Here is a 25,689-nt window from a genome sequence, read left to right on the forward strand (position 1 = left end):
GACACTCTACATGTCATCTCTGGGGTCAAAGCAAAGTCACAAAAGCTTTAATGGGTATGTAACAGTGGAAGGGCCCTGATCAAATTTCCTTTTTAAATAGAAATTCTACATCTGAAGCAGTTTTTGAAAACGTATGCTTGGAGTTATTTTGACTTTTAATTTTGTTTGTGTGTATGTGCTTACAAGCATACAAATACATGAGAGTGTATATGGAGGTATCAGATTGAAACAAAGGTATGATGAATTCTGAATCCAGAAGCCAATAGCTCTTCTGTTTCCTTTAGAATCATATCTTAAACATTCTGTTAACTCTTTACCAACTGCTCCAAGTTTAAATTACTCTGTTCATGCTGGCATAACAAAATGCCATAGACTGAGTGGCTAAACCAACATAAATTTACTTTCTCACAGTTCTGGAGGTTGAGAGTTCAAGATCAAGATGCCAGCAGGTTTGGTTTCTGGTGAAGTCTCTCTTCCTGGCATCTTGTCACTATGTCCTCACAGAACTTTTCCTGTGTGCACACTCAGGGAGAGAGAGGTCTCTGCTGTCTCTTCCTTTTCTTATAAGGACACCAGTCCAGTCAGATTATGGATTTACCTTTATGATGTTATTTAGTCTTAATTACCTCCTTAAAAGCCCTCCTTCCATATATAGTCACACTGGGGTTTAGGGATTCAACATATGAACTGAGGAAGGGCACAATTCAGTCCACAGTACTTGTCCCAAACAAGCAGCTGGATCACCATTCTCTTTTCTGTGGATGTTTATTTTAACCTGGGTTCATTTACATTCTGGTTTCATTTATATTCTCTTAGAATGATAGGGGACTGTCTGGGTTTTTGACTCTAAGTTCACATTGAGTGGGATGCCACTATTAGTGAGCAGTCCCCCTGTACTAGACAAGCCTAATGACACCTTGAGAACCCCAGCATGCTGGTCTTGGCAAAGCAACTGCAATTGCGGAAGACTCAGTCATAGGAAAGAGTCACTGCCACCCAGAATTCACCAAGTCACACAGGGCAAGTTTGTCCTGCCCTTGACCCTTCCTCCTGCTACACATGTCCACTTCCCATTTCTCTTCTTCAACTGAGTCCCTACCCCTGGTCAGCCTGGTTTTGTTGTTAATTTTCCACATAATACTTATTCAATATAGGTAGGGTACCAAGAGGCAATGCAGCCTGGCAGAGCTTCCTAAGCTTTCCTGCACATTAGGATCTCTTAGGGAGCTTTCAAAAATGCCAAAGTCCAGCTCACATTCCAAGAGGATTAAGTCAGAATGACAGAGATGAGAGCCAGACATTGATACTTTTCCTAATGGAGGTTTTGAATCCCAGTTTCATCATTTCTGGTTGTCTGGCCTTGAATGAAAGTCATAGTAGCACTTATCTTAGAAGATTGTGGTAACGATTAAATGAGTCAATAATCATGAAGTGCCTGGAGCAGTGCCTGACATATAAAGTATGTATCATGTTAACTATTTTCACCAGTGGTGACCTAAGTGAAACCCCTGCCTTAGTAAAAATCCTTTACTAACTCAAAAATTCAGGTAGGAGAGTCAATATACTAAGTCACGATTATGAAAGGGAAGAGTGAGCTAATACTTATCAAGTGCCTGCTTGATACAAAACATACATTATTTTACTTAATCTTCACAAGAATCTCTCAAGACCCATATTATTATTATTACCAATTTACAGAAGAGTACACTAAGGCTTAGAGATAACAACTCAGTTAATCTAGTGACAGAATTTGGATTTTTTAACCATGTGCTTCTCATTCCAAACTCAGGCTCCTCTGAATCCTCTTCTCAACTAGGCCTCAAATTTGGACTTCTGTGTTTGCCTTTGCATTGCCCAATTTTATAAAAAATCCTGCTAAGTCAGTTCAGCCAGAATGTCCCACCCTGTATATCAGATCAAATTCCTCATACCCCACCACCTCCAGGTGATGTCTGATCACCTGACCTGCCTTCAGCAAGAATCCTGTTAGGTCAGTGTGGCCAAAATCCCTAATCCCTGATGTTTTCTGTCAGTAATTTTCCATTCACAAACTTCTCACCTTACTCTTTGTTATAAATTTCCTTGTCTATGTTATATTCATAATTGAACACAGTTCTACACTAAAGTCGCTTTTCCCCTAGTACAGCAGTTCCTGAATGGAATCTGCTTTTATTGCTTAAACTACTGTGCAGTTCTGGTTTTTATTTGGCAATCTCTACACACACACACACACACACACACACACACACAGACACAAACACACACAGACCCCCACCGCTCAGCACAGCTCTGAAAGCTCTCCCCAGGAGCTCCTCACAGCTGAGCTAATGTATCCCATTTTGGTAAGAAACATGGAAACAGCCTCTCAGCCCCAACTAGTTAGTTATGCCTCTTTGGCACTCATGATTACAAACATTACCCACCGTAGTCTTCTGGGGACACGTTGGACTTGGGAGGCTCAGCCACCAGCCTCTGAATCTGGGCCAGTATGCTGCAGGCTTCCTCCATCTCCCTCCAAATGAGAAACACATCCTCTCTGACCCCGGCTCCTAGGAAGGAAAATGCAGTGTGAGTGCCAGCCGTGGCAGGCCTGAGAATGCCCAGAGTCCTAGCAAGCCTGGCACCACCAGGGAAGTTCTAGAATATTTATGAACATCAAAATCTACTTCCCCCACTAATTTCTTTCTGAGAATCAGAACTAAAATCCCCAAGAAAGTGCTGTCACCTCAAGAAATCATAAATGTAAACTCCTTGGAAGTAAATATTTGGAGCAGCCAGAATATTATAAGATGAGTGATTGGTTATAGTCAAATAAGAATAAAAATACTCAAAAGTATTTAATAAAATCTGGATGACCACTGTGAGGAAGGGAAATTTGATGATCTGTGAAGGAACAACCCCTAATTCTTTCTTGATTTAGCTGAGAGTTTTGCTTCTTTGAAACCATCTTTACAAGTTTTTCCCTAATGTGATCAGGATTCTTTGGTCTCCTTTTCTGGAACTTGGCTGTCTTAATGACTAGGTTTGTCTGTATGACATTTTTAAAAAATGATACAGCTCCATTAATATAGATATCTAGGGCCTCCCTGGTGGCACAGGCGGTTGAGCACAGCGCTGTGAAGCTGTCCGCAGCCCCCCCAGTGCCGGTTCAATTCTCGGACAACCAGGGAGATTTCCACATGGCATGGCAGACCTCTCCTGTCCCGCCCACTGCTCCCCTCAGCAGTGTATTTCGTTCGTCTGCCTGTTCTGCTCCCCTCTCTGTCTGTGGTGAATCCTCTCACCCTCTGCGCCTCTGACTTTTACCCCAGCTCTTGTATAAAAATAAATAAATCTTTAAAAAAATATAGACATCTATGTCAATCTCATTATCAATCAAAGTTCATTTCATGAGCAAGTGTCCAAGGTTGGGATATAGGCTCTGCTCTTACCAAGTACCAGGTTCTAACAAATTAGTAGTTTACAGAGGTTAAGGAGAATATAGGAGCAGGAGGGAAAGGGGGTGGCCATGAAAGTGTCCAATGAGGGGCCTATGGTGGTATCATGACTGCACCAAGGTCAGTGTCCCTCTTGTGATATTGTCCTGCAGTTTTGTGAGATGTTACTATAGGGAAACTGGAGAAGGAATACATGGGTACCTGTGTATTGCTTACTATGATCATGTTGCTTCTAATATGATAGTACAGAGAAGAATATGACAGACATATTCTCTAGTTTTAATTTCTTACAACTGCATGTGAACCTGCAATGTGTTCCACCCACCTCTTAGCCAGAGGCTGCTGAGAACACAAGGCCAGTGGTGGTCCCACGGTCAGCATATGCTGCCCACCCACCATCTGGTAACCTCTCAAGTCACCATGGGGTGATAAGGAGGCCCCTGGGCTGGGACAGACAAGAATTTAGCAGACATTTCCTCTAGTTTTAAAAACTCCATTCCCAGAAAGTTTTATTAAAATATACATACACAACAACAGTTATTCCACAGACTGTACACTACTGGCTAAGGGAACACTGATGATGTTATTAAAGTAAGCTGAGCCCAAATTCTCTAATGACAAATATGTGCTTGGCATTATGTATGGGTCTCCCTACATTTTTTTATTTCTTTCCACCACAACTCTGCATACAAATACTATTCACGCTCCCATTTTACAACTGAGAAAACTGAGACAGAGCAAGCTGCCCAGGGTCACACTCTCAATAACTGATAGAGCAGGGAGTCAAAACAGTAGATGTGACTGCATCAACTTAACTGCCCTGACTAGTTGCCCTGTGAAAAGGGATGGATATTTTCATGGACCCCCTCCCCAGATGGTGATAAAGCCTCACATACCAGACTTGTCCACACAGTAGTTCACAGATGACTGAGATCCCACAACAATAGAGAATGAAAGACCACCTCAGGTTCAGGGACTGCCCCAGGGGATCCATCTACCCAGGACCAAAGGACTGAGTCTAAGCCGCCAGGGCAGAGGATGTACACCAGAGATGATGTTTCTAACTGTTAAGATGTAGTCAAGAAGGGCAGGACAGAAGGAAAGGGACACCAGAGCTCTGTGGCCCTCATGACGATGGCCGAGTCATGTGAGAGGGTATTAATAGCTGTGTTCACAAGGAAGCAAGCGACAAGCTCTGACAGAGATGGATGGCTACCGTGGTTTGCAGCCATCCACAGCCCAAGGAATGAAACGTGATGTGCACTCAGTTCCATGCTGGAACTCCAAAAATATCACACAGCACTACCAAATGCAAACTTTAAGCCCATGGGACTTTCTGGGCCCTGTAAAACCAAGTCTGACTTCCAGCTGCTTGCTTCAGCATGGAGGTGTTAAGTAGCAGAATTCTCTATTAAAAGTTTCAAATGACTCAAAGCTTTCCATTTCCCTCAGATTGTCCATAATACCTTAAGAGGGAGTGCAGCACAAGTCAGCATCAAAGGGAACATTTCCCAGAAAACAGAGTTGGCAACCAATGATCCAGGAGCAGGAAAGCACACTGATGGGGCAGCAGTGACCGGAGACAAGCTCCCATATGGGCAGTAATTAGATTATCACCCTCCTGGTTTAGTTTAGTTATTGTAATTAGGCAGCTACAGGTTCCTAAACCCATGATAGGAAAACAAACAACTCAAAACCATCCACTTAAGCAGCTTGGCTTTCAAAACCAAACCAAATACTGAACAGGAAAAGCCGCAGGGCAGTATAAACTTAATTTCAAATAGAAGTTACATTTTCAAGTAATTCCACAGGAGTGAAGAAGGGCTGTCATATTTACCAGGGTCACTTCAAAGGACTGAGCTGGGATATTGCACAGCTACTGAAACAGGACCTCAAGGGCCACTAAAAGTGGCCAAGAACAGAGCCCAGATAGTTTACCAGTCACTGTCTGAGTTCTTCACCTGCACGCACAATTGCAATACTACTCAGGTTCAGAGAACATTAACAGGATTTATTTAACAAACAAGGAAAAACAAAGAGTCACTAAGACCACAAACAGCCATTTACCTCACCCGAAGAGGTGTCCAGTGTTTTGAAGTCCTAAACACAAAGGTTCCCAAGATGGTATCTTCCCACTACTGAAGACTCAGACCTCCTATCCTGAACAAAAGGCCACAATCCCAGATGGTATCTTCCTACCACTGAGGACCTGCAGCACATGGCAGCCAGACAATAGGCCAGTATCCAACTCATGAAGATAACAGAAGACACAACAGAGATGCTCACGGGAGCTGCCGAGATGCAGTTCTACCACAGCACCAGAGAGTCAACACTGAAAACAGCAGCTGCAGCAGCAGAATGACAAAACAGCCCACACTCATGCAGTTTAGTGAGGCGCCCAGCTCCGGGTCATGCCTTCCCTTTTAGGCAGTAACAGCAGCAAAGCTGGAAACAGTCACCCAGCTACTTGCAAAGCTTCTGAACCCTTCCTCTCTGAGGCTGGCTGCTGGAAGCCTTTCCTCATCCCTCGGAGGCCTGCAACACCCTTCTGGAAGCTCAGTGTGGTGGGGGCAGAAATGGATGACCCCTGAATGCTGAATCCTGGAAAACGCTGGATCCCTGAAAACTCTCAATCCTGGGCTGCTTCTGCAGTCCCTTATATTTCCTATCAGAGTCTCTACCCACACCAATTCTTTGTCTGTATTTCACCTGGGGCTATTCATCCTAACCAGCACACCTGTCAGCAGCCAGCACCTGTATTAACCTTTGGCTTTGGCCTCCAGTTACACTACCACCAAGTGAGGCAGTCCCACTGGAAACAGAAGGGGTGGGAGGATGAGGCATAGGAAACCACAGAGTTTGAGAACCCGGAATCCTAAACTTTCCAGGCTAAACCAGAGAGAAGAAAATACAGCGAAAGTTTATGGATCATGACCATCAAGATTTAAGCCAGCTAAGGCCTGCCGTGCACAGAGGCAAGATATGGTTCCTCACAGGATGTCCAGGGGAACTGACAGAGCCTTCAATCCAAACCCACACCTGACACTCCCACATGTCGCCTGGTAATAATTTGAAGGTTCACAGAATGGTGACATAGCAGGGAGAGATTAAGCTTCTGCTTTTCACTGATTTCTCAGACTGGCTATTTTTTTTTTTTTTAATAAATGAATCTATTTATTTATTTATTTGTTTGTTTGTTTGTTTATTTGTTTATACAAGCACTGGGTACAGTCAGAAGTGCCGGAGGGTGAGAGAATTCACCAGAGCCAGAGCGGGAGCAGAGCAGGCAGAAGGACCGAAGTACACTGCTGAGGGGAGCAGCGGGCGGCAGGAGAGGTCTGCGCGCCATGTGGGACCCTCCTCCAGTGGCCAGGGAGCAGCCGGGGATAGAACTGGCGCTGCAGAGGCTGCGGGCAGCTTCGCAAGCCAGTGCTCAACCGGTGCGCCACCAGGGAGGCCCTCAGACTGGCTATTTTAAGAAACCCAGGTCATTTCACACCTTTTATTATTTATATATTTTTCACATCGCTGTTCATTCAATCCTCTCAGGTGTAATCCCCATAAAATTGCTACCACCAAGACACCTGTGAGCCATTACCGTAGTCTCTTGTGCTCTTCCCTCCCCGGTTTTGGTCCCTTTTCCATTTCTTCTCTTCCCCTTCCTCTCCCCTAGCTTACCTGCTAATTTTGTCTTAAAACAAAACAAAACCAAACCTGCACACCTATGTTTATTGCAGCACTATATACAATAGCTAGGATATACCAACAGCCTAAATGCCCCCAAACCGACGACTAGATCAAAAATGCATGGTATATATTGACAATGGAATACTACTCAGCAATCTAAAAAGATAAACTCATGCCATTTGTAGCAACATGGATGGAGCTGGAAGGGATTATTCTCAGTGAAGTAAGTCAGAGGAAAGAGAAAAATATTGGATGGTGTCACTCACAGGAGGAACATAGGGAAACCAAACAAGGGATCATTTCACACATTTTGATGTGTCAGGGGCAGAGCTCACTGAGTCCTGGCTGCAAATCGCCACTTCCCGTCAAATACGCCAAGCCTCACCTGCAGGGTAAAGTCCAGTTGTCAGAGTCTAGCTGACTCATCTATTCATTTAGCAAATGTTTGTTGAGCTCCTACTATGTAGGAGGTGAGCACTGCCAGTGCTGAGGTTATAGCAGTAGCACTAAGGGTTCAAAGCCAGGGTTCAGTCATCCATATCATACCCTCTAACATTCTGCCACCATGAAGCTGGTCAGAGCACTATCCTCCAGTCCTCTAGGGCCCTGTCTTCCCACTGTCTTCCCTATCGGGGGACTCATACTCCTCTCCTGCACTCACATAGCCCTGCCCTTCAGTCAAGGCACATCCTAACATCCACAAGCCACCATAGGACACAACAGTCTGCCTCTTGCTTCTCATGACTGTAGAATGAATCAACCATCACACTGCTCTCAGACCTTCTGTTGCCAGGACACACTCAGGCCACAGAGAAGCCAGGTCACACCGACAGGCTGGCGGTCTATGCAATTCCTGGCTGCCTATCGTTCCCACCTCCCATTCCAAAGAACATAAAGCAGCATCAGCCAGTGATGGTAATTTAGTCTACATATGACCTTGAATCTAGTCTAATTTAAGCTGATCCTTCACAAACTTGACACCTTATTTTTAGTAGGCAGCTGCTTACAACACAGGGCACATACAGCAGCATGTCCGTGGCAGGCCTGCTTCTGGGCACTGCAGTCTGCAGCTCTCCTGTGGCATGAGCTTGCAGTCTGGGATCACTGTTTATGTCTGCAGGCACTGGCTTTGCTTACTATTTTGTAAACAGCTTTGAGCATAGGGACAATATCTTTTCTTTCTTTGTATCCTGCCAATGGTTTTTTCGTAAGAAGTCCTACCCTTCCTAGTTTTACTTATTAAAAAGAAACAATTATCAAGCACCAAAAAGATTTTTTTCCTTAAGGAACTGCCCTGTCTCATCATTGACAACCTCCAGGACTGCAAGTGACTCTTCTGCGTGGTGGGTAACAGATGCATGTGCTAGGAACACGGATATGCCCAAGGTATTCCAGACATTAACAGTGACATGTTCGAAAGCAGAAAGTTAGTTCCTTTTAGATCCTGGCCCCACAGCTGGCAAAGCAACTAAAATACTATTATTTCAAAGGCAGGAGGAGAAAGGTGACACAAAAGCAGGTAGATAAGGCACAGTGTGAGGGCTGTTCATGGAATCCGGAGGGTGTAGTCCAGAAGTGAAACTAACTTCAGCTGCCCTGAATGCCAGACCAGCCCCTGAGCTGTGGGCCCATTTGTTCGTGGCCTTTCCCCATCAGCCAGGAACTCTGGGAAAAGAACAGACCCATTTGGGTGGGGACCTTATTATCTGTCTGAATGCTAAAATCCAATTCAGTCATGAGTATCTGAAAGAGCCAAACAGAGCTATCGAAAGGCATTATTTCAACACATATTTCTATTTTCAGAAAGTAATACAATATTTGAAAAATAATAAACTGTGTGTTTAAAATTTCCATAAAAATACAACAGAATTTGATGAAAGAAGACATATTACATCCATAAAGGGATTCAAGCAGTAAAATCAGTAATTTTTGTTGTCATGGAAAAATTCCCAGTTACTTGTGTTAAATTGTATATTAAGATTTTTTGTTGTCCACAAGAATGGTTCAACATCCGAAAATCAATCAAGGTAATCCAACATATCAACAAAAAGAAATATAAAAACCATGTGATAATATCCAGAGATGCTGAGAAAGCATTCAACAAAGTACACCACCCATTTATGATAAAGACCCTTGAAATTCTCGGGATACAAGGAACATACCTCAACATCATAAAGGCCATCTATGACAAGCCCACAGCCAATATCATTCTCAATGGTGAAAAGCTAAAAGCATTCCCATTATGATCTGGAACAAGACAAGGATGTCCACTCTCACTACTGCTTTTCAAAATAATACTGGAAGTCCTAGCCAGAGCACTAAGACAAGAGAAAGACATACAAGGAATATAAATAGGCAAGGAAGAAGTTAAACTATCACTATTTGCGAACAATATGATAATATACATAAAGAACCCCAAAAACTCCACAGAAAAACTAATTAAACTAATCAGTTCAGTAAAGTGGCAGGATACAAAATCAATGCACAAAAATCAGTAGCCTTCCTATACACAAACAATAAATCTGAGGAAGAAGAAATTAAGAAAACCATTCCTTTTATTATTGAAACAAAAAAAATCAAATACTTGGGTATAAACCTAACAAAAGAGGTAAAGGACCTATACAAAGAAAACTATAAAACACTGTTAAAAGAAATAGAAGTAGACACAAAGAAATGGAAAGACATCCCCTGCTCATGGATTGGAAGAATTAACATTATTAAAATGGCCATCCTACCAAAAGCAATCTACAGATTCAATGCTATTCCAATTAAAATTTCAATGTCATTCTTCAAAGAAATAGAAAAAATATTGATGAAATTCATATGGAGCCACAAAAAAACCCCAAATAGCCAAAATCCTCCTGAAAAAAAAGAAGGGAATGGAGGCATCACTCTCCCAGATTTCAAACTATACTACAAAACCATAATAATCAAAACTGCATGGTATTGGAACCAGAACAGACACATGGACCAATGGAACCAAATAGAAAACCCAGAAATAAAAACACAGATCTATGGTCAACTAATCTAAATGGTGCTGGGAAAACTGGGTCACTACATGCAAAAGAATGAAGCTTGACTACTACCTCACACCATGCACAAAAACCAACTCAAAATGGATTAAAGAACTAGACATAAGACCTGAAACCATAAAATATATAGAAGGAAATATAGGCGAAACACTACATGACATGCACCTCAAGGACATCTTTACAGACACATCACCCAAAGCAGTGATAGTGAAGGCAAAGATCAACAGCTGGGACTACATCAAATTAAAGAGCTTCTGCACAGCAAAAGAGACAATAACAAAAACAAAGAGAAACCCCACTGACTGGGAGAACATTTTTGCACGCAACACTAATGATAAAGAACTGATCACAAAAATCTACAAAGAGCTGATGAGACTCAACAAAAACAAAGAAAATAATCCAGTCAAAAATGGGCAGAAGAGCTAAAAAGAAACTTCTCCAAAGAGGAAATACAAATGGCCAACAGGCATATGAAAAAATGTTCAACATCACTTGCAATCAGGGAAATGCAAATCAAAACTACAACGAGATCCCATCTCACACAAGTGAGAATGGCACATATTAAAAAAACTAGCAACAACAAATGTTGGTGAGGATGTGGAGAGAAAGGAACTCTCCTGCACTGTTGGTGGGAGTGCATACTGGTCCAACCACTATGGAAAGCTGTGTGTAGAATCCTCAACCTACTAAAGATCGAGCTTCCATATGATCCAGCAATTCCACTCCTAGGTATTTACCCAAAGGACACAGAAACATTAATTCCAAAGAGCACCTGCACCCCTATGTTTATAGCAGCACAATTTACAATAGCTAAGCTTTGGAAACAACCCAAATGCCCAAAAATAGATGACTGGACCAAGAAGATGTGGTACATATACACCATGGAATATTACTCAACGTTCAAAAAAGATAAACACATGCAATTTGCAGCAACATGGATGGAGCTGGAAGGGATCATGCTCAGCGAAATAAGCCAGAAAGAAAAAGAAAAATACCGGATGGTCTCACTCATAGCAGGAATCTAGAAAACCTAAATATGGACCAGGAAAAAGAATAACTATAAGAAAAAAAAAAACAGAGACACTCTTTGTGGGGGGCAGGGAGGAGGGATTGGGGTCAAAATTGGGGTTGCAATTGTATGGGGAATATAAAAATAAAAAAATGAACAATGATGTAAAAATATATATAAATATTTTTTAAAAATAAAAAAAAGAAAAAAGATTTTTTGTTGTCCAAATGTCGGTGAGGATGTGGTGAAAAGGAACTCTCCTATATTGCTGGTGGAAGTGCAAACTGGTCAAACCACCATGGAAAGCTGTCTGGAGTTTCCTCAGTCTACTAAAAATGGAGCTACCATATGACCCCAGCAATTCCATTACTAGGGATCTACTCAAAGGACACAAAAACATTGATTCAAAAGAACACCTGTATGCCTATGTTTATTGCAGCACTATTTACAATAGGTAAAACCTGGAAACAACCCAAATGCCCAAAAATAGATGACTGGATCAATAGATGACAATGTAATATTATTCAGCTATCAAAAAAGATAAACTCATGCCATTTGCAGCAATGTGGATGGAGCTAGAAGGAATTATGCTCAGTGAAATAAGCCAGAAGGTAAAAGAAAATTATCAGATGGTTTCACTTATAGCAGGAATATAGGGGAACCAAATAAGACATCAGTGTAAAAAAATAACAACAGTACAAAACACAACAAAGCAAAAACAGACAATTATAAATCAGAGACATCCTGCAGGGGAGGAGGAGGGAGAGGGATCAGAGGGAGGGAGGGAGGAGCACAGGGGACTGAGGTGATGGTGCACAGGTGCATTGGGGAAGGAAACTCCATGGGGACTACACCTGAGGGGGTGGGGGGAAGCAAATATTGTTTAAAAATGAACAACGATGTGAAAAAAATTAAATTAAAAAAAAAAAAGATTTTTGTTGTCAAGGTCATTGAACACCACTTGACTCAGTCCTGAGGCCTTAACTGCTGTAGTGGATATGAGCTGTGCTTAGTCTCGTCCTGCAGAATTTTACTGCTAATTAATTCAAAGCAAATACAGTCATTTTGCTATCTGGATAAACATCTAATATTTTCCTGGAGCAATGAACATATGGTTTACATGAGGTTGTCTTAAAAGCAATTTCAAATACCAAACATGGGCTACTAGGGCTATAATCTAATAGGTGAGTGTGGCGCTATCTCCTGGGACCTCTGTCTTCTAAGCGGAACAGTCAAGCACAAATCTAATGCAGACTGTCCAATATTTACATAGAAAACTGAAAATAGATCAACATTAGTCTCCAAATAGTAAAGAGCAACTGCTCCACCAAACTCAGTAAGAACATGACCCCAGATTTTGGATGCTACTAAGCAAGCAGAGGATAGAGATGAGGGGACAGAGAAGCAATATATAAAGGGAAAAGGGCTCAAATGCCCATCAATAAAGTTTAGTTGAATAAATGTATTCTTTTTAGGTTGGGTAATAACATTTAAAAAGAACCAACTCAAAAGGTGTGTTTTCATGATATTGTAAATTTAAAGCAACTTTATGAGCTTTCCCTTAGTGCAAACTGATTATTAAAATTGATTTTTGGCTTCTCCATCACAAAAAGGCTTGAACTTCTTTTGGTCCTAAGGGACCTAGAGTGTGTAAGAACAATGCAAGTTTGTCACAGACCAACTCACCGATTTCTCATCCTGTTGAATCAACAGAGAAACAGTAAGGCTAAGACAACTGTGATTGGGGAACAGTCCCATACAAACATCTGCTTCCTGAGCTCAGCAAAAGCCCATTTTTGTGAAAATAGGGACATACTATAACTATAAAGGGACTGGGCTGTTGGGGACTGGGTAGTGAGCCTGTTCCCTGCTCTGCCAGGTCATCCAGGAATGAGCAATTCCAAGAAACTAATTATTTTCTTCAAACTCACAAGAGACTGAATTCAAAGACTTCAAAAAGCCAGTTATGTAAAAATACCCTTTTCTCAATGGGACATCTTGGAGAATAATGATTCACTCGTTTGTTGCACAAAACTCGATTCATGCCTGTCCTTTCTGGGTGCTGCAAACATAGTGAACAGGAAACAGCCCTGGCTTTTAAGTGGCTCTTACTCCAGTGTGTTCTCCCCATAGTGTGCTCCGCCCACGGGTCTTTGGATCAAAATGCATATTCCCAGACCCCAGCATCATCAAGATAGTAGGGCTCCAGGACATTGTACTCTTTAAAGTATTCCAATAGGGCCTCCCTGGTGGCGCCAGGGGTTAAGTTGCAGTACTATAGAGCTATCCACAGCCACTGCAGCACAAATTCAATCCCTGGCCAGGGATGTGACTCACATGGTGCAGCAGACCTCTCCTGTCTTGCCTGCTGCTCCCCTCAGCAGTATATTTCAGTCAATCTGTCTGTTTTGCTCCCCACTCTGTCTCTGGTGAATCCTCTTACCCCCTGGTCCTCTGGCCTTCACCCCAGCACTTGTATGCATAAATAAATAAATCTTTAAAAAAATGAGGTATTTCAATGACTCTTGTGTAATGAAAGTTTCTAATACTTTAGCCCAATAGGTGAGACCTGCATGTAAATAAATTTTCTTACCCAAAATATCTTGGAAACACAAAACAAAGTTAAGTTCTGGGAATAGTATTCTAATACTCTCATATGCCAATTTCTGCCCTAATGAATTGCTCCTCAAAGCAGTGAGAGAACTTTTCCCCTTTAAAGATCCAGGAGTCCCTGCCATTACATCTTCCAGATAACCCATTTCTAAGAGTGTCACTTATTTTAGATGGACTTTAGCATGGTTGCTTCCTACCAATACATAAAGGAGAAAGAGGGGGAAACAAAAATTTACTATGTACCTACTGTGTGCCAGTCACTGTGCAGGGCCTGTACATTATCTCATTCATTCACAATCATCACATGGGTAGGGATCATCACCCCCATTTTACAGATGAGAAAATTGTGGTTCAAAGAAATTAAGGAACATTCTCCAGACCATACAACTAGTAAGTGGTGAAGTCAGGATTCAACTAAGGGTCGGTCTGCCTCTGACAAACCCCGCTTTCCACACTGGAATTCCGCCCTTGTACATTCTTGCAAATTATCATAATGCAAGATCTATATAAGCAAACCTCATCTGTTATGTATCAGCTGTTTTTAGTTTCCTTCAAAGGGCTTATAGATTCTTCTTCCAGACCTGGAAGAAGACCTGTTCTGTTTTCCTGATATGTAGGTGATGCTGCTGGTGAGCTGTGTCAAAGCTGGGACCTAAGGTGACATTCTGATGAGTAGCAGCACTGTCCTTTGCCTGCACAAGATGGGCAATCACCATAAGACAAGCTTGGTGGGGTGATTAACTCTGATACCCACTGAGTGTTAGGCTTCTACTCTCTGCACACTTTTCCCCATATCAAACTGTGACTTCCTTGAAACAGAACTGTATTTATCCATTTTTGTAACCCCTCTTCCTAACATCTGGTAAATACCAAATAGGCTATTCCAGAACATAAGCTTCTTGAAGAGAGGGACCTCCTTTTGTCATCACTGTGTTCCCAGAGCTCAGCACAAATCCCAAATGTGGAGTGGATCTCTTACTCTGAAATCAGAGCAAATTTATTCAAATATAATCACAATTCTACACTAGCTCTTTCCCCCAGCAATTTAATTTAATTTTTAAAATATTTTTGAGGTTATTTCTCTATGCCTTGTGTTTTGTTAGGTGATACAGGATGCCTGGATCACCCCATTATTTCAACATGACTCTAAGAGATTATGTTGGTAACCAAAGAACAGGACTGAGAGGGCCACTGTCCAGTGCCTTGGGAGGGCTGGATGGGTCCTGGAGAGCACGCTGCACTGGAGCCAGGAGCTGAGAAGAAGATAAAGAAGCCAGGACATAAACTGGCCATGGGAGAAGGAATTCAGTGGGGTTCCCTACTTTTCAAGGGGCTTAGTCTCTAACTGGGAAAACTACACCTTCACACACATGTGAATTAAGAGATGTGATAAGGGAATAAGAGGGTAAAGTAGGTGGTGGGTAGCTCTTAAGTGCTAAACTGGGATCCTGGAGTCATGGCAGTTTCATCAGACTGAAGCACAATTAATATTCTAAGAGTTTGGGGTTCCCTGAAGAGGAACCTTGTCTTTTCTTCCTTCTGAATCTCTTCCTCATCCCTAGTGAGATTCCAAAGCACACAGAAAGCATTTAATAAATGCTTATTAACTAATAAGAGGATTGTCTCATGGAAGCAGTAAGAAAGTCAAGGCAACACATTATTAGAAGGAGCAGGATTTAGGAGATCATTAAAGCTCTCAACTTCACAAACTGTAATGTGACAACAATATTGGAAGTGCAGCTGTTCTAGCTCCATCCATTGAAATGAACTGCATTCTAGGGAGAAGGAAGGAGACCTCTGAGAGAGGCTCCTGCTGCCAGTCAGCTACAAACAAGCATTATTGGAGTTTCTAGATTAGAAACAAAGAAGCAATGTCCAGGTTCAGTGATGGGGCAGGAAGCTTGAAATATATAAAGCGCACAAGCATCTTTCAAAATGACACTTGGTATTTTTTTTTTTCACTTTAAGCATAGCCTGAATGTATCTCAAAGTAAATAAAATTCGGTTTCATAATATTTAGTTTTAGTTCAAGCACTTTTCTCAACCAACACAAAAAAAGTGCTATCTCCAATGGTAGAATCAACCAAATTTTTACAGCTACACCATTTTTGGACCTAAAGAAAAATACTAGTGAAGCAGTTTTTCTAACACCAATTTGCTAGCATACTGACACAAATGAGACCTTCCCCAGAAACACATTGTTTTTTTCCCAGAACTGATACCTTGCTTTATCAGACTTCCCCAATTTTGCACTTTTTAAAATTCCCAGGTCTGTGGCTAACTGAAGGCTCAGATGATGGTTAGCATTTGTTAGCAAATAAATGTTTTTAGGGCCTCCCCGGTGGCGCAGCGGTTGAGCGCTGGGTTGTGAAGCTTCCCCCGGCCTCTGCGTCACCGGTTCGATCCCCGACTGCTCCCCAGCCACTGGAGGAGGGTCCCACATGGCGCGCAGACCTCTTCTGCCGCCCGCTGCTCCCCTCAGCAGTGTACTTCGGTCCTTCTGCCTGCTCGGGTCCCGGCTCTGGCTCTGGTGAATTCTCTCACCCTCCTGCGCTTCTGACTGTACCCAGTGCTTGTATGTATAAATCAATCAATCAATCTATCTATCTATCTATCTTAAAAAAAAAAAAGTGTTTTTAAACTAAGACATATAAGGGCCTCCCTTGTGGCGCAGTTGAGCGCTGCACTGTGAAGCTGTCCGCAGCATCTGCAGCATGGGTTCTATCCAGGTAGGCCGGGGAGAAACCCACATGGTGCAGCAGACCTCTCCTGTCTCATCCGCTGCTTTCCTCAGCAGTGTATATCAGTCAGTCTGCCTATTCTTCTCCCCGCTCTATCTCTGGTGAATCCTCTCACCCTCCCGCACATCTGGTCTGTACCCTGGTTCTTGTGTAAATAAATAAATATTTTAAAAATAAACAAATTAAGGCATATACATTGCTTTTGTAGACATAATGCTATTGCACACTTAATAGACCCTAGTATAGTGTAAACAAAACCTTTACAGGCACTGAGAAACCAAAACAGTCCTGTGACTTGCTTTATGGCAATATTCAGTCTAAGGGGCAGTCCACAACCAATTCCACATTATTTCCTGAGCACAATCCTTTTAATTTATTCATGCAAAGAATTTCTCTTGACCCATAGAAAAATGAGGTGGTCAGCACACTGAACTATTCACTACTTCTGTGCAATTAGCAGGGACTGCCCAGCATGCCAGCTGAGGGGGACTAGGTCGAGAACAATCCAGTGGGGAGGAGTGATGGAGGACTGATTAATGAGCTGACATGAGTGGAGTAGGAGTAAAGAGAGAGGTGCCATGATGTCCACCCTGACCTCCTGCAACTTTGAGAGTGTTCTGGGCTGTTGGGTCTGTTGGTCAAACATATGAAACCACACTAAAGATAAACTCTACCCCAATTATCTGCAGTTTCCTTCTTCACCTCTCCATCCTCCTCCCCCTCCCATACATGCCCTGGCTTGAGCATGTGACTGTCTGGGCACTCATCCTAGCCCTAGAGTGCCTGGGATCTCTATTCTGAGAAGCCTAACATCATAGACATCTGAAATAATTCAGCCTTACTGATGAGTCCAGATCCTGAGATCACTGTATCGTTGCCAAAATTGCTGACTTTTTTTTTATCCTAATGCCAAGCTCCCAGTGAAAATGTTTACTCTAAAAATTATTATACTAATTCACATTTACTATTTTATTTTAATATTTTTGAGGAACTAAGAAGAGAGATAAAAATAAAAAACAACTTCTGCTCTAAACCTAAGAGATTAGATGCCTTTTTCCATCCTAAAAGGGAATACCCAAACCACTAAATAGACCCCTCACTCTGGGTCCACGAGGCATTCCTCACCTAAGGAATAACTCTCAGAGGATTATACCCCTAAAAGATAGAGTCCCTGGAGAGCCCAGCTGTTAGTTCTTTCCCAAGAGAGCAATGCCCCAGGCCCCATCCAGAAAAATCCACCCCTGACTGAAAAGGATGAAATCTACTGAGAATTGAAAATTACAGTGTAGAGTTAACCAATATTCCTGTACCATTCAGGCCTCTTATTCTTCCCTGGCTATGCAAAGCCATTCCCAGAAAGGGCTCCATGATATAATTAATCCTACTTAATGCTGCTAGTAGAAAACAGATGCTCCTGATTTCCTCTAGAAAAGGAAGCCTACCCATAGCAGCAACCTTGAAAATGAGCTTTCCTCCCATCCAGACAGTTAAACAGTTCAATATTTACTTCCTGGTTCCGAATTCCAATTCTCACCCACCGTTATGCATTAAACACATTGGTTAGAATCACAATTATTCTAAAACTGCTGTCATGTCCTGTTGAGTTATTTTACTTTGTAGAACAAATGTCTATATTAGAAGCCCACTTGGAATACTAAAAGGAAATAAACATGACTTAAATGCCAATTTTGTACTAAACATGTTCATATGTGTTGTATGCTTTAATTCTTTAACATCTACTTAAACAACAGTATCAAGTAGATGTTGTTATTCTGATTTTTACTACTGGGAGAACAAAACATAAAAAGGCTGGGTGACTTGCCTAAGGTCACAAGTAGTTGGTGGCAAAACTAGGGCTTGAATCCAGATCTGATTCTAAAGTTGATTCACTTATCAGCAAACATTATCCAAGAGAGAATCATACAAAAACAAGAACAAAGGATTGTCATAACTTGCATTATTGTTCAGCAAATATTTATTTCCCTCTTGATCTCAGTGTGAGGAGAGTAAACCATCCTGTCCCCTTAATATTGGACTAGGCCATGTGGTTTGCTTCAGCCAAAGGAAAGTCAGTAGACATGACATGAGCGGAGCCTTAAGCATGGCTGCCTGGGTTGGCTTGGCTGCTGTGCTGTTATTTGCCACAATAAAATAGGCTCTGGATAGCATGCTCTGGTTAGAGGAAGACAAGTCCATCTGAAATTAATCAAACAGCAGTTGACCTGTGAACCCGTGATCAAGAAATAATGACTGAACTTTATCCAAATTGGTAAAAACTATAAATCAACAGGTCCAAGAAGCTCAACAACCCTCAAGAACAAGATATATGCTGTTGGGATTATAGGGGAAACACAGTGGTGTGTTCTGTCTTGAAAAGAAATGGTGAGAAGTTTCAGAAAGCAGAATGAGAAATAGAAGAGAGGAGCTGGAAAGGATATATGTCAGTCTTGTCAACCACCAGAGAGACAGCACCATCTTATACCTAGGTGCTGTGTAAAATAACGTGTGTGTGTATGTTTATATATGCATACATATGTATTACTAACAACCCATAAGGTAAACATCATTACCCCATGCAGGCATCAGTAAGGCTCAGCTTCGTTAAGTACATTTTTTTTTAAAGATTTATTTCTTTATTTATACAAGCATTGGGTACAGTTAGAAGCATGGGAGGGTGAGAGAATTCACTAGAGGGGAGTCAGAGGGGAGAACAGAGCAGGCAGACTGATGAAATACACTGCTGAGGGGGGCAGCGGGAGGCAGGAGAGGTCTGCGCACCATGTGGGACCCTCGCCAGGTGGCCGGGGATCGAACTGGCGCTGCAGAGGCTGTGGGCAGCTTCTCAACCCAGCACTCAACCGCTGCACCACCGGGGAGGCCCTTGTTAAGTACCTTAACCAAGATCACAGAGTCAAGTGATAAATCCAACCAAGGCCTGACTACTCAAGGCTCTTGAGTTTACTGTAGTTGAGTTCTTTGAATATAGGACAGTGCTTATTGCACTGCTCTATGCCCCTCAAATATAAGCTCAGCAGGGACCCAGCCAACTCTGAACAGAAAGCCAAAGGGATGGATAACTATGAGGAGCTTCAGGTCCTCAAGACCTGCCAGGTTAAGTCTCCCACCCTTCCCAAACCTAAAGTAATGACCCTGCTCTCCGAAGAGAGAAGCCCATCAGAGGCTGATGGAGTGTTTCTAGATGGGAGGAGCTGGTGCTGGGGGGAAGGGGAGTCTCTAAGTCAGGAAGTCATTACCAGAAGTGAAAAACTCTCACACCCAACTCCTGGTAGCCCAATGCCGGTTGGTGACCTAGTCCCATCCTCTTGTTTCTTTCTAGAAACAGGGATTTGTTTCAGGAGATGTGGGTGGCTGAGATCATGCTATGAAACATTAGGAGCTCTCTCTCGCTCTCTCTCTCTATCTTTTCTCTGTGTCTCCTGGGTGAGATCAGGGGCTGTCCATAGCCTGGGGAAAAAACAAAATTTGCCTGCACATTTTCCTCCAGCATGTGGGAAAATGAGAGTGAAGTGTGAAAAAAGATAATGAAAATTTTAAGGGCTGTCTTGCACTATCAGAGTTCGTGAAAGAGAGATTCTTGCCTGCTCTGTTTTCTAGGCTTCTCGAACTACCACTAAAAGATGTTATCCTGTCAGTGGCTCATCTTCCACAGCAGCAAAGTCATCTGAGAGAGGGTAAAAGAGGATCAGGAAGAATTCTCTGGAAGATAATGTATATGCAGAGGGGACAGAGAAACCCCAACAAAGGGAGTAGAAGAGGTATTTTTAAGAGCGGAAGTGAGAGAATGCATGTTGCCCTCAAAGGACAGCAAACACTGAGAGAGGACTAGAAGGTAGTGAGCCAGTAATGGTGATGGACTCTTTGAGGTAGGAAGGTAGGAAGAGCCAGCTGAGCAGTGCCTTGCAGGAGAATGTTGGGGTCATGACAAAGAGGAAAAATGGCTTCCCCTATATAAATATTTTTATGTATTTTAATGGTTAACTTTTTCCAGAACATTAAAGTAATTGAAAAAATTTAAAGTGTGTCAAAAAATTAAGTATATCAAAATTCATATTATTTCAAGTATAAATGTTTTATTATAAGCAAACAAAAATTATTATAAAATTTTACTTTCCTGATTTAGAAGGAAGCAAATTCATCAGTTAAAATGTATTTTCAAAATCTACTTCTTATCTTATTTTCAGTTGCAAGTTACAATAAATAAGAGAAAGCAAATTTGAAAGTATGCTTGATGAATGTAAAACTTTGGCAAGAACTATGAATATACTCTCAAAGTATTTAAACTTAAAATAGTGTAATTTTAATATGCTTCAATGTTTCAACATTTTTCAAGTTTTGTAATAACTGAGAAACTAATCATTAAAATAATTCTTGTATGTAATATAGAAATGTCTATTTTCCCTTTTTCTTTGGGCTCCAATATGAATGACACATTGTTGGAGTCCACCTTTATTTAAAAATGTGACATTTTGAACATCATGGATATTTTGCATTAATATTGACTTTTTAGAATATTGCATTACAATATTATTTACCTGAAGAAGCACATGAAAATATGTTCACTATTACCAATCAGTAGAGAGATGCAAATCAAAACCACAATGAGCCAGCACCTCACACCCATTAGGATGGCAACTATCAAAAAGAAAATCCAGAAAATACAAGTGTGCGCTCTTGGGGAGAATGCAAAGTGGTACAGCCAGTGTGAAAAACAATATGGAGAATCTTCCAAATTTAAGAATAGAATTACCATATATGGTCCCTAAATTCCACTTCTGGGTATACAGACAAAAGAATTGAAAGCAGGATCTCAAAGACATATCCATACACCAGTGTTCACCACAGCACTATTTACAGCAGCCAAAAGATGGAAGCAACCCAAGTGTCCATTAATGGAGTGTGGATACATGAGTCAACAAATAAGGTGTATATGCACAATAGAATATACTCAACCCCAGAAAGGAAAGAAAGTTGGGCACATGAACAAAACAGGTGAATTTGTGTATAGTGTATTAAGTGAGGTAAGCCAGTCACAAAATAACAGGTGCTGTAGGATTTCACTCACATGAAGTATCTAAAGTGGTCAAATTCAGAAACAGAACATAGAATGGCAGATGTCAATGCCTGGGGCAGGAGAAAGGAGATCTGTTGTTTAACCACCTGGAATCCCAGGGTTTACTAGAAGCAAGAGTACTGGAGACCAGCTCACAACAATGTGAATGTACCTAACACAGTTAAGACAGTAAATTTTATGTTATATATATTTTATTGCAACTTAAAAAGATATTATTTACCTTCACTACAGAGGATTTTTTGGTTGGTTTTGAGTTGGGTTAATGCATGGGGTAAGTCATACTCTCAGCCAATTTGGAATCCAAAAGTCAATAATGGCAAGAAATGTATTTCAAGTGCTAGGTGCATTCTCTGAGGGAGATTCCTCCTACCCCTTACTTCATTGTTTCTCTCCACATGACAGGAGACAAGTTAATGTCTAAGAAGGGATCTTCCTGCCCCAAATCAGACAGTAGCCTAAGGAAATTGATACTGATAAACGCTTGAAAGAGATTATGGGGTAACAAGGAGAACTGACTCTGGGGCTCAGGTGAAGTTGGAAACCACACATTTTTCCAAACCAAAACAGTCTGTCAAGGATTTCTGAGCAGTTTTGCAGTGGGAGGGTTGGGCTCAGAAATGTTTCTGGGCATTTCTGGTACATCACAATAGAAGCAGGAGATAAGATCACATAGGTAGGATTGGACACTCTCTTCAAGTTTAGAACATGTGACTGATAACATGGCATTAGATTGGCAGGTCACATTCAGCATGTCAGTCTAAGAAAAATGTTCTTGTCTGTGATTTAATTTGTATGCTTCATAGAACTTGAAAGATGGTAGTTGTGAAAATGTAAGCTGTGCAGCCAGATATGTTTCCCTTTATAACCAAGTTGCCAAGGAACACTTAAGCCAAAATTAAACCCCACATATAGTAACTGGCACACCCGGGAGCTGGTGACTTCTCACATTCTGTACTCTGAAACCTTGCCCACTAGGCTTCGTTGTGTAAATTACTTTCAATAAGCATGGCATACATTGCAATTAATTTTCTTCTCAGATTATGATCAACCTTGCTTATCAACTAACATTTTCTCAAATTCTTTGGAGCTGTCTATTCCACCATCAGAACAAAGGTGTAAGTTACCTAATGCAGTGCCCCGATGAGCTCTACTGGAACCTTTCCCTGCTCCACTTTGGGAAAGCAAGAATCTGAATCTACAAAATGTAGGGCAGGGTCAGGCTTTATGACTCAACTGCCTGCCTCTGTCTCTACTTGACCACAGCTGCCTCCTACTCTTTCCCTATGGCCTTCTCCTGGGAACTTTTACAACATTTTTATGTAAACAGAGGAGCCTGTCAAGTGGATCATACTACATCCTCTCTCCTATTCCCCCAAAGAATAGTTCCTAACATTGAAACTAGATGATTACTAAAATGATTACTAGCATATTAAGATCACACTATTTTAAGTTATGGTTACTAAAAATGAGCAAGAGAGCAGAAGTGGGTGTTTTCTTAGGCATCTAATTACTCCCCATGCCACACCATCTCACCATCAATCAGGACCTTCTTTCCCTCATTTTCTTGATGATGTTCAGTTTGCAATTTCATGAGTCCCAAAGAAACTCCCACCTCCTGATTTTGAGTACTTTGACATACTGTTTTCCTGAATCCCAACCCAATTTTGCACAGATTTTGTGACTTCATTCTCTTGACCTGTTAAACTCTCTGATCACATTCCTAGAATGAAAGGGGAGGTTCATTCAGCCCCCACAGGGTTCCTCTTTGGACCTCAGAAGAGGCAGGTCAGTTCTGCTGCTAGCACTGCTGTCAGTGAGGGGAGGGCAGAGATAGCCCATGAGGTCTGCAGGTCTCAGTAGCCAGCTAACCTGCACAACCAAGACTTCTCCTTGCCAAGAACTAAGTCGAGGGCTGACATTCCGGGGCCACATCTTCAGAAGATTCTTACAAGTTAATAAACATGTCATTTAAGCCACTTTCCTGGTAATAAGTTCATGCTTGGTTGCTACTGACAAATGCACCAAGAACATCCATGAACTCTGCCCTTGCACCCCATAAATAATATAAAAGATACGAGTAGTCCCTACCTCGCTCTTTATTTCCTAAAGATGCAAATGATGTGAAGTTACTATAAACCACACCACCTCTTTTTGATGGCAGATACCTGGAGGGAGTTTTCCTTTTAGTTTCCTTGAATTCCAAGTAATGGCACTGTCACCATCCTTTCTGAGGAATGCAGGAAATTCCACACACTGTGTTCTCTCTGCAAATGCATGGAATCTGAAACATGAAGATTTGCAACATAAGGCTGGACAGTGCTTTTCGTGCATGTCTGTTCATTCTGCCAATGCTGTGTATTTGCTCTTCTGCAGCACCGAACCTCAAGCCATCTCTATTGTTTTTCATGCACCTTGTCAATTCCCACAAACAAAAGGGAGGCAAAAGGGGACAAAAAATTGTGAATGTGTTATGATTTAAGACAAATGACTCATCTCTTCATTACAGTGTAATTTGTTCAACTAAATGGTATTTACTGATCCTGAGAAAATGGTATGCTATGCTTATTTTATCCTTGTTTCCAGGGTTCAAGCATGTGAACACAGTTATGACAAGCCAAGAGTCTTGTCACAGACAAGACAGGAGGAGCCTCAACAGTGCCACAACCCTGTCGTTCAGTGTTGAATGCTCATGCCCACTGGCCCACCTGCCAACTGCTGCGGGCCTCAGTCAGCTTTACCAGGGCAAACACACACTTCCGTAGGACCTCAGGGTCAGCACTAATGAAAAGGAAGCTTTGTGTGGGCAAGTTTTTAGAGTCTGACTCCTCAAAATGTGGTCCCATGAGCAGCAGTGGCTTCAACTGGGACCTCATCAAGGAAGCACATCCCCAGGTGCCACCTGGCTACTGAGTCAGAATACGTGCTTTAACAGATCCCCAGGGACTCAAAGTCACCTTAAAGCTCAAGAAGTGATGGTGTAGTGGAGGGGGTGATGAACTCAGCACACCTCTAAGCCTATTATCTGGAATCCAAACTTCAGTAACAGGAGGACTTTCTTCCAGATCAGCAGTAGTAATGCTCCTCCCTGCCTCCCCCACTCCCCACCTCCTGGAATTCCACCTTTACCTGTTGCAGCCACTTACGAGCAACGAGGATACAAAGCACAGGTTAGGATGGACAATCGGGGGAATTTGGGGGGGCCCTCACCTGGGCCCTAGAAAGCCTCAGTCCTATCTATTTATGAAGGGCTTCTGGTAAGGCTAGAATGAGGCTTGACAGAAATAAACAAGCCAGCTTCATTCTATAGGCCCCTCATTAGAGGGACAGACTCAACCCAGTCCAGCCCTGCCCCTGCAAGGGGCTTCGTACAGACCAGAAGTGACCAGATTTTTTCCTCCAGTGATCTGATTGTAATGCAGAAGAGAGACATCTCAGGTTTATCCTGATAGGCCCCACACCCTGAGGGCAAGGCCTGCCGAGGTACCCAGGACTTTGTACTCTCTGATCCAATATCTGGTTAGTAAAGAGAACAGGGCAGATGTTTCCTCTGGCTAATACATCCTTGCTGTGCTGAGAGTAATCACCATTAGGGCTTTTTGGAGTGCCTGCAGGGTTCAGCAGTGTGCCTGAGGGTTGGTGGTTTTACAAACACAGCCTCAGGCACAAGTAACCCAGAGTCCAGCCTCCCCGTGTGCAAAAATGGTCAAGATAGAGCCATCATAACTGCACATCAGCTGGGGCTCAAAGAGCACTGAGAGACCAATTGGCAGTTTGGCAGGGATGGAGCAGGCAGAGAGCACCATGCAGGCTGTGGACTGGGGTCATTCGCAAGGGTCAGTGCAGGGCTAGGAGGGCACATCTGCATCTCTTCCTGCTCTGCGGGACTAGCACTGCATGGCCCGGGGGCCTTAAAGTCAGAAACTGAAGAACAGCTCCTCTGATGTTGAATGACTGCCTGCCTTGCCTGCCCAGAGGAAGTAAACAGATGTGCTAAGCACAGGACAAGCAAGAGAGTTGCCTATTTCTCTCTCCACTAGCAAAGGTAGGGTAGTGAGCCCCCTTTATTTTAGAGGGGTTT

At 42.3% G+C, this 25,689-nt stretch overlaps 1 protein-coding gene across 1 annotated transcript in view; it reads right to left on the bottom strand.

Moving 5' to 3' along the window:
• The window catches only part of VWA3B (von Willebrand factor A domain containing 3B), a gene marked incomplete at both ends in the record, with an annotated part of 150,230 nt that overhangs the window by 103,160 nt on the left and 21,381 nt on the right, over window positions 1-25,689 (bottom strand). Inside the window, 2 exons of the mRNA XM_084235717.1 lie at window positions 2,424-2,549; window positions 23,777-23,892. Coding sequence (XP_084091843.1) covers window positions 2,424-2,549; window positions 23,777-23,892 — 242 coding nt within the window. The remainder of the gene's footprint in view (window positions 1-2,423; window positions 2,550-23,776; window positions 23,893-25,689) is intronic.

This window comes from Talpa europaea (assembly GCF_964194135.1).
Source record: "Talpa europaea genome assembly, chromosome: 6".
Taxonomy (NCBI): Eukaryota; Metazoa; Chordata; class Mammalia; order Eulipotyphla; family Talpidae; genus Talpa; species Talpa europaea.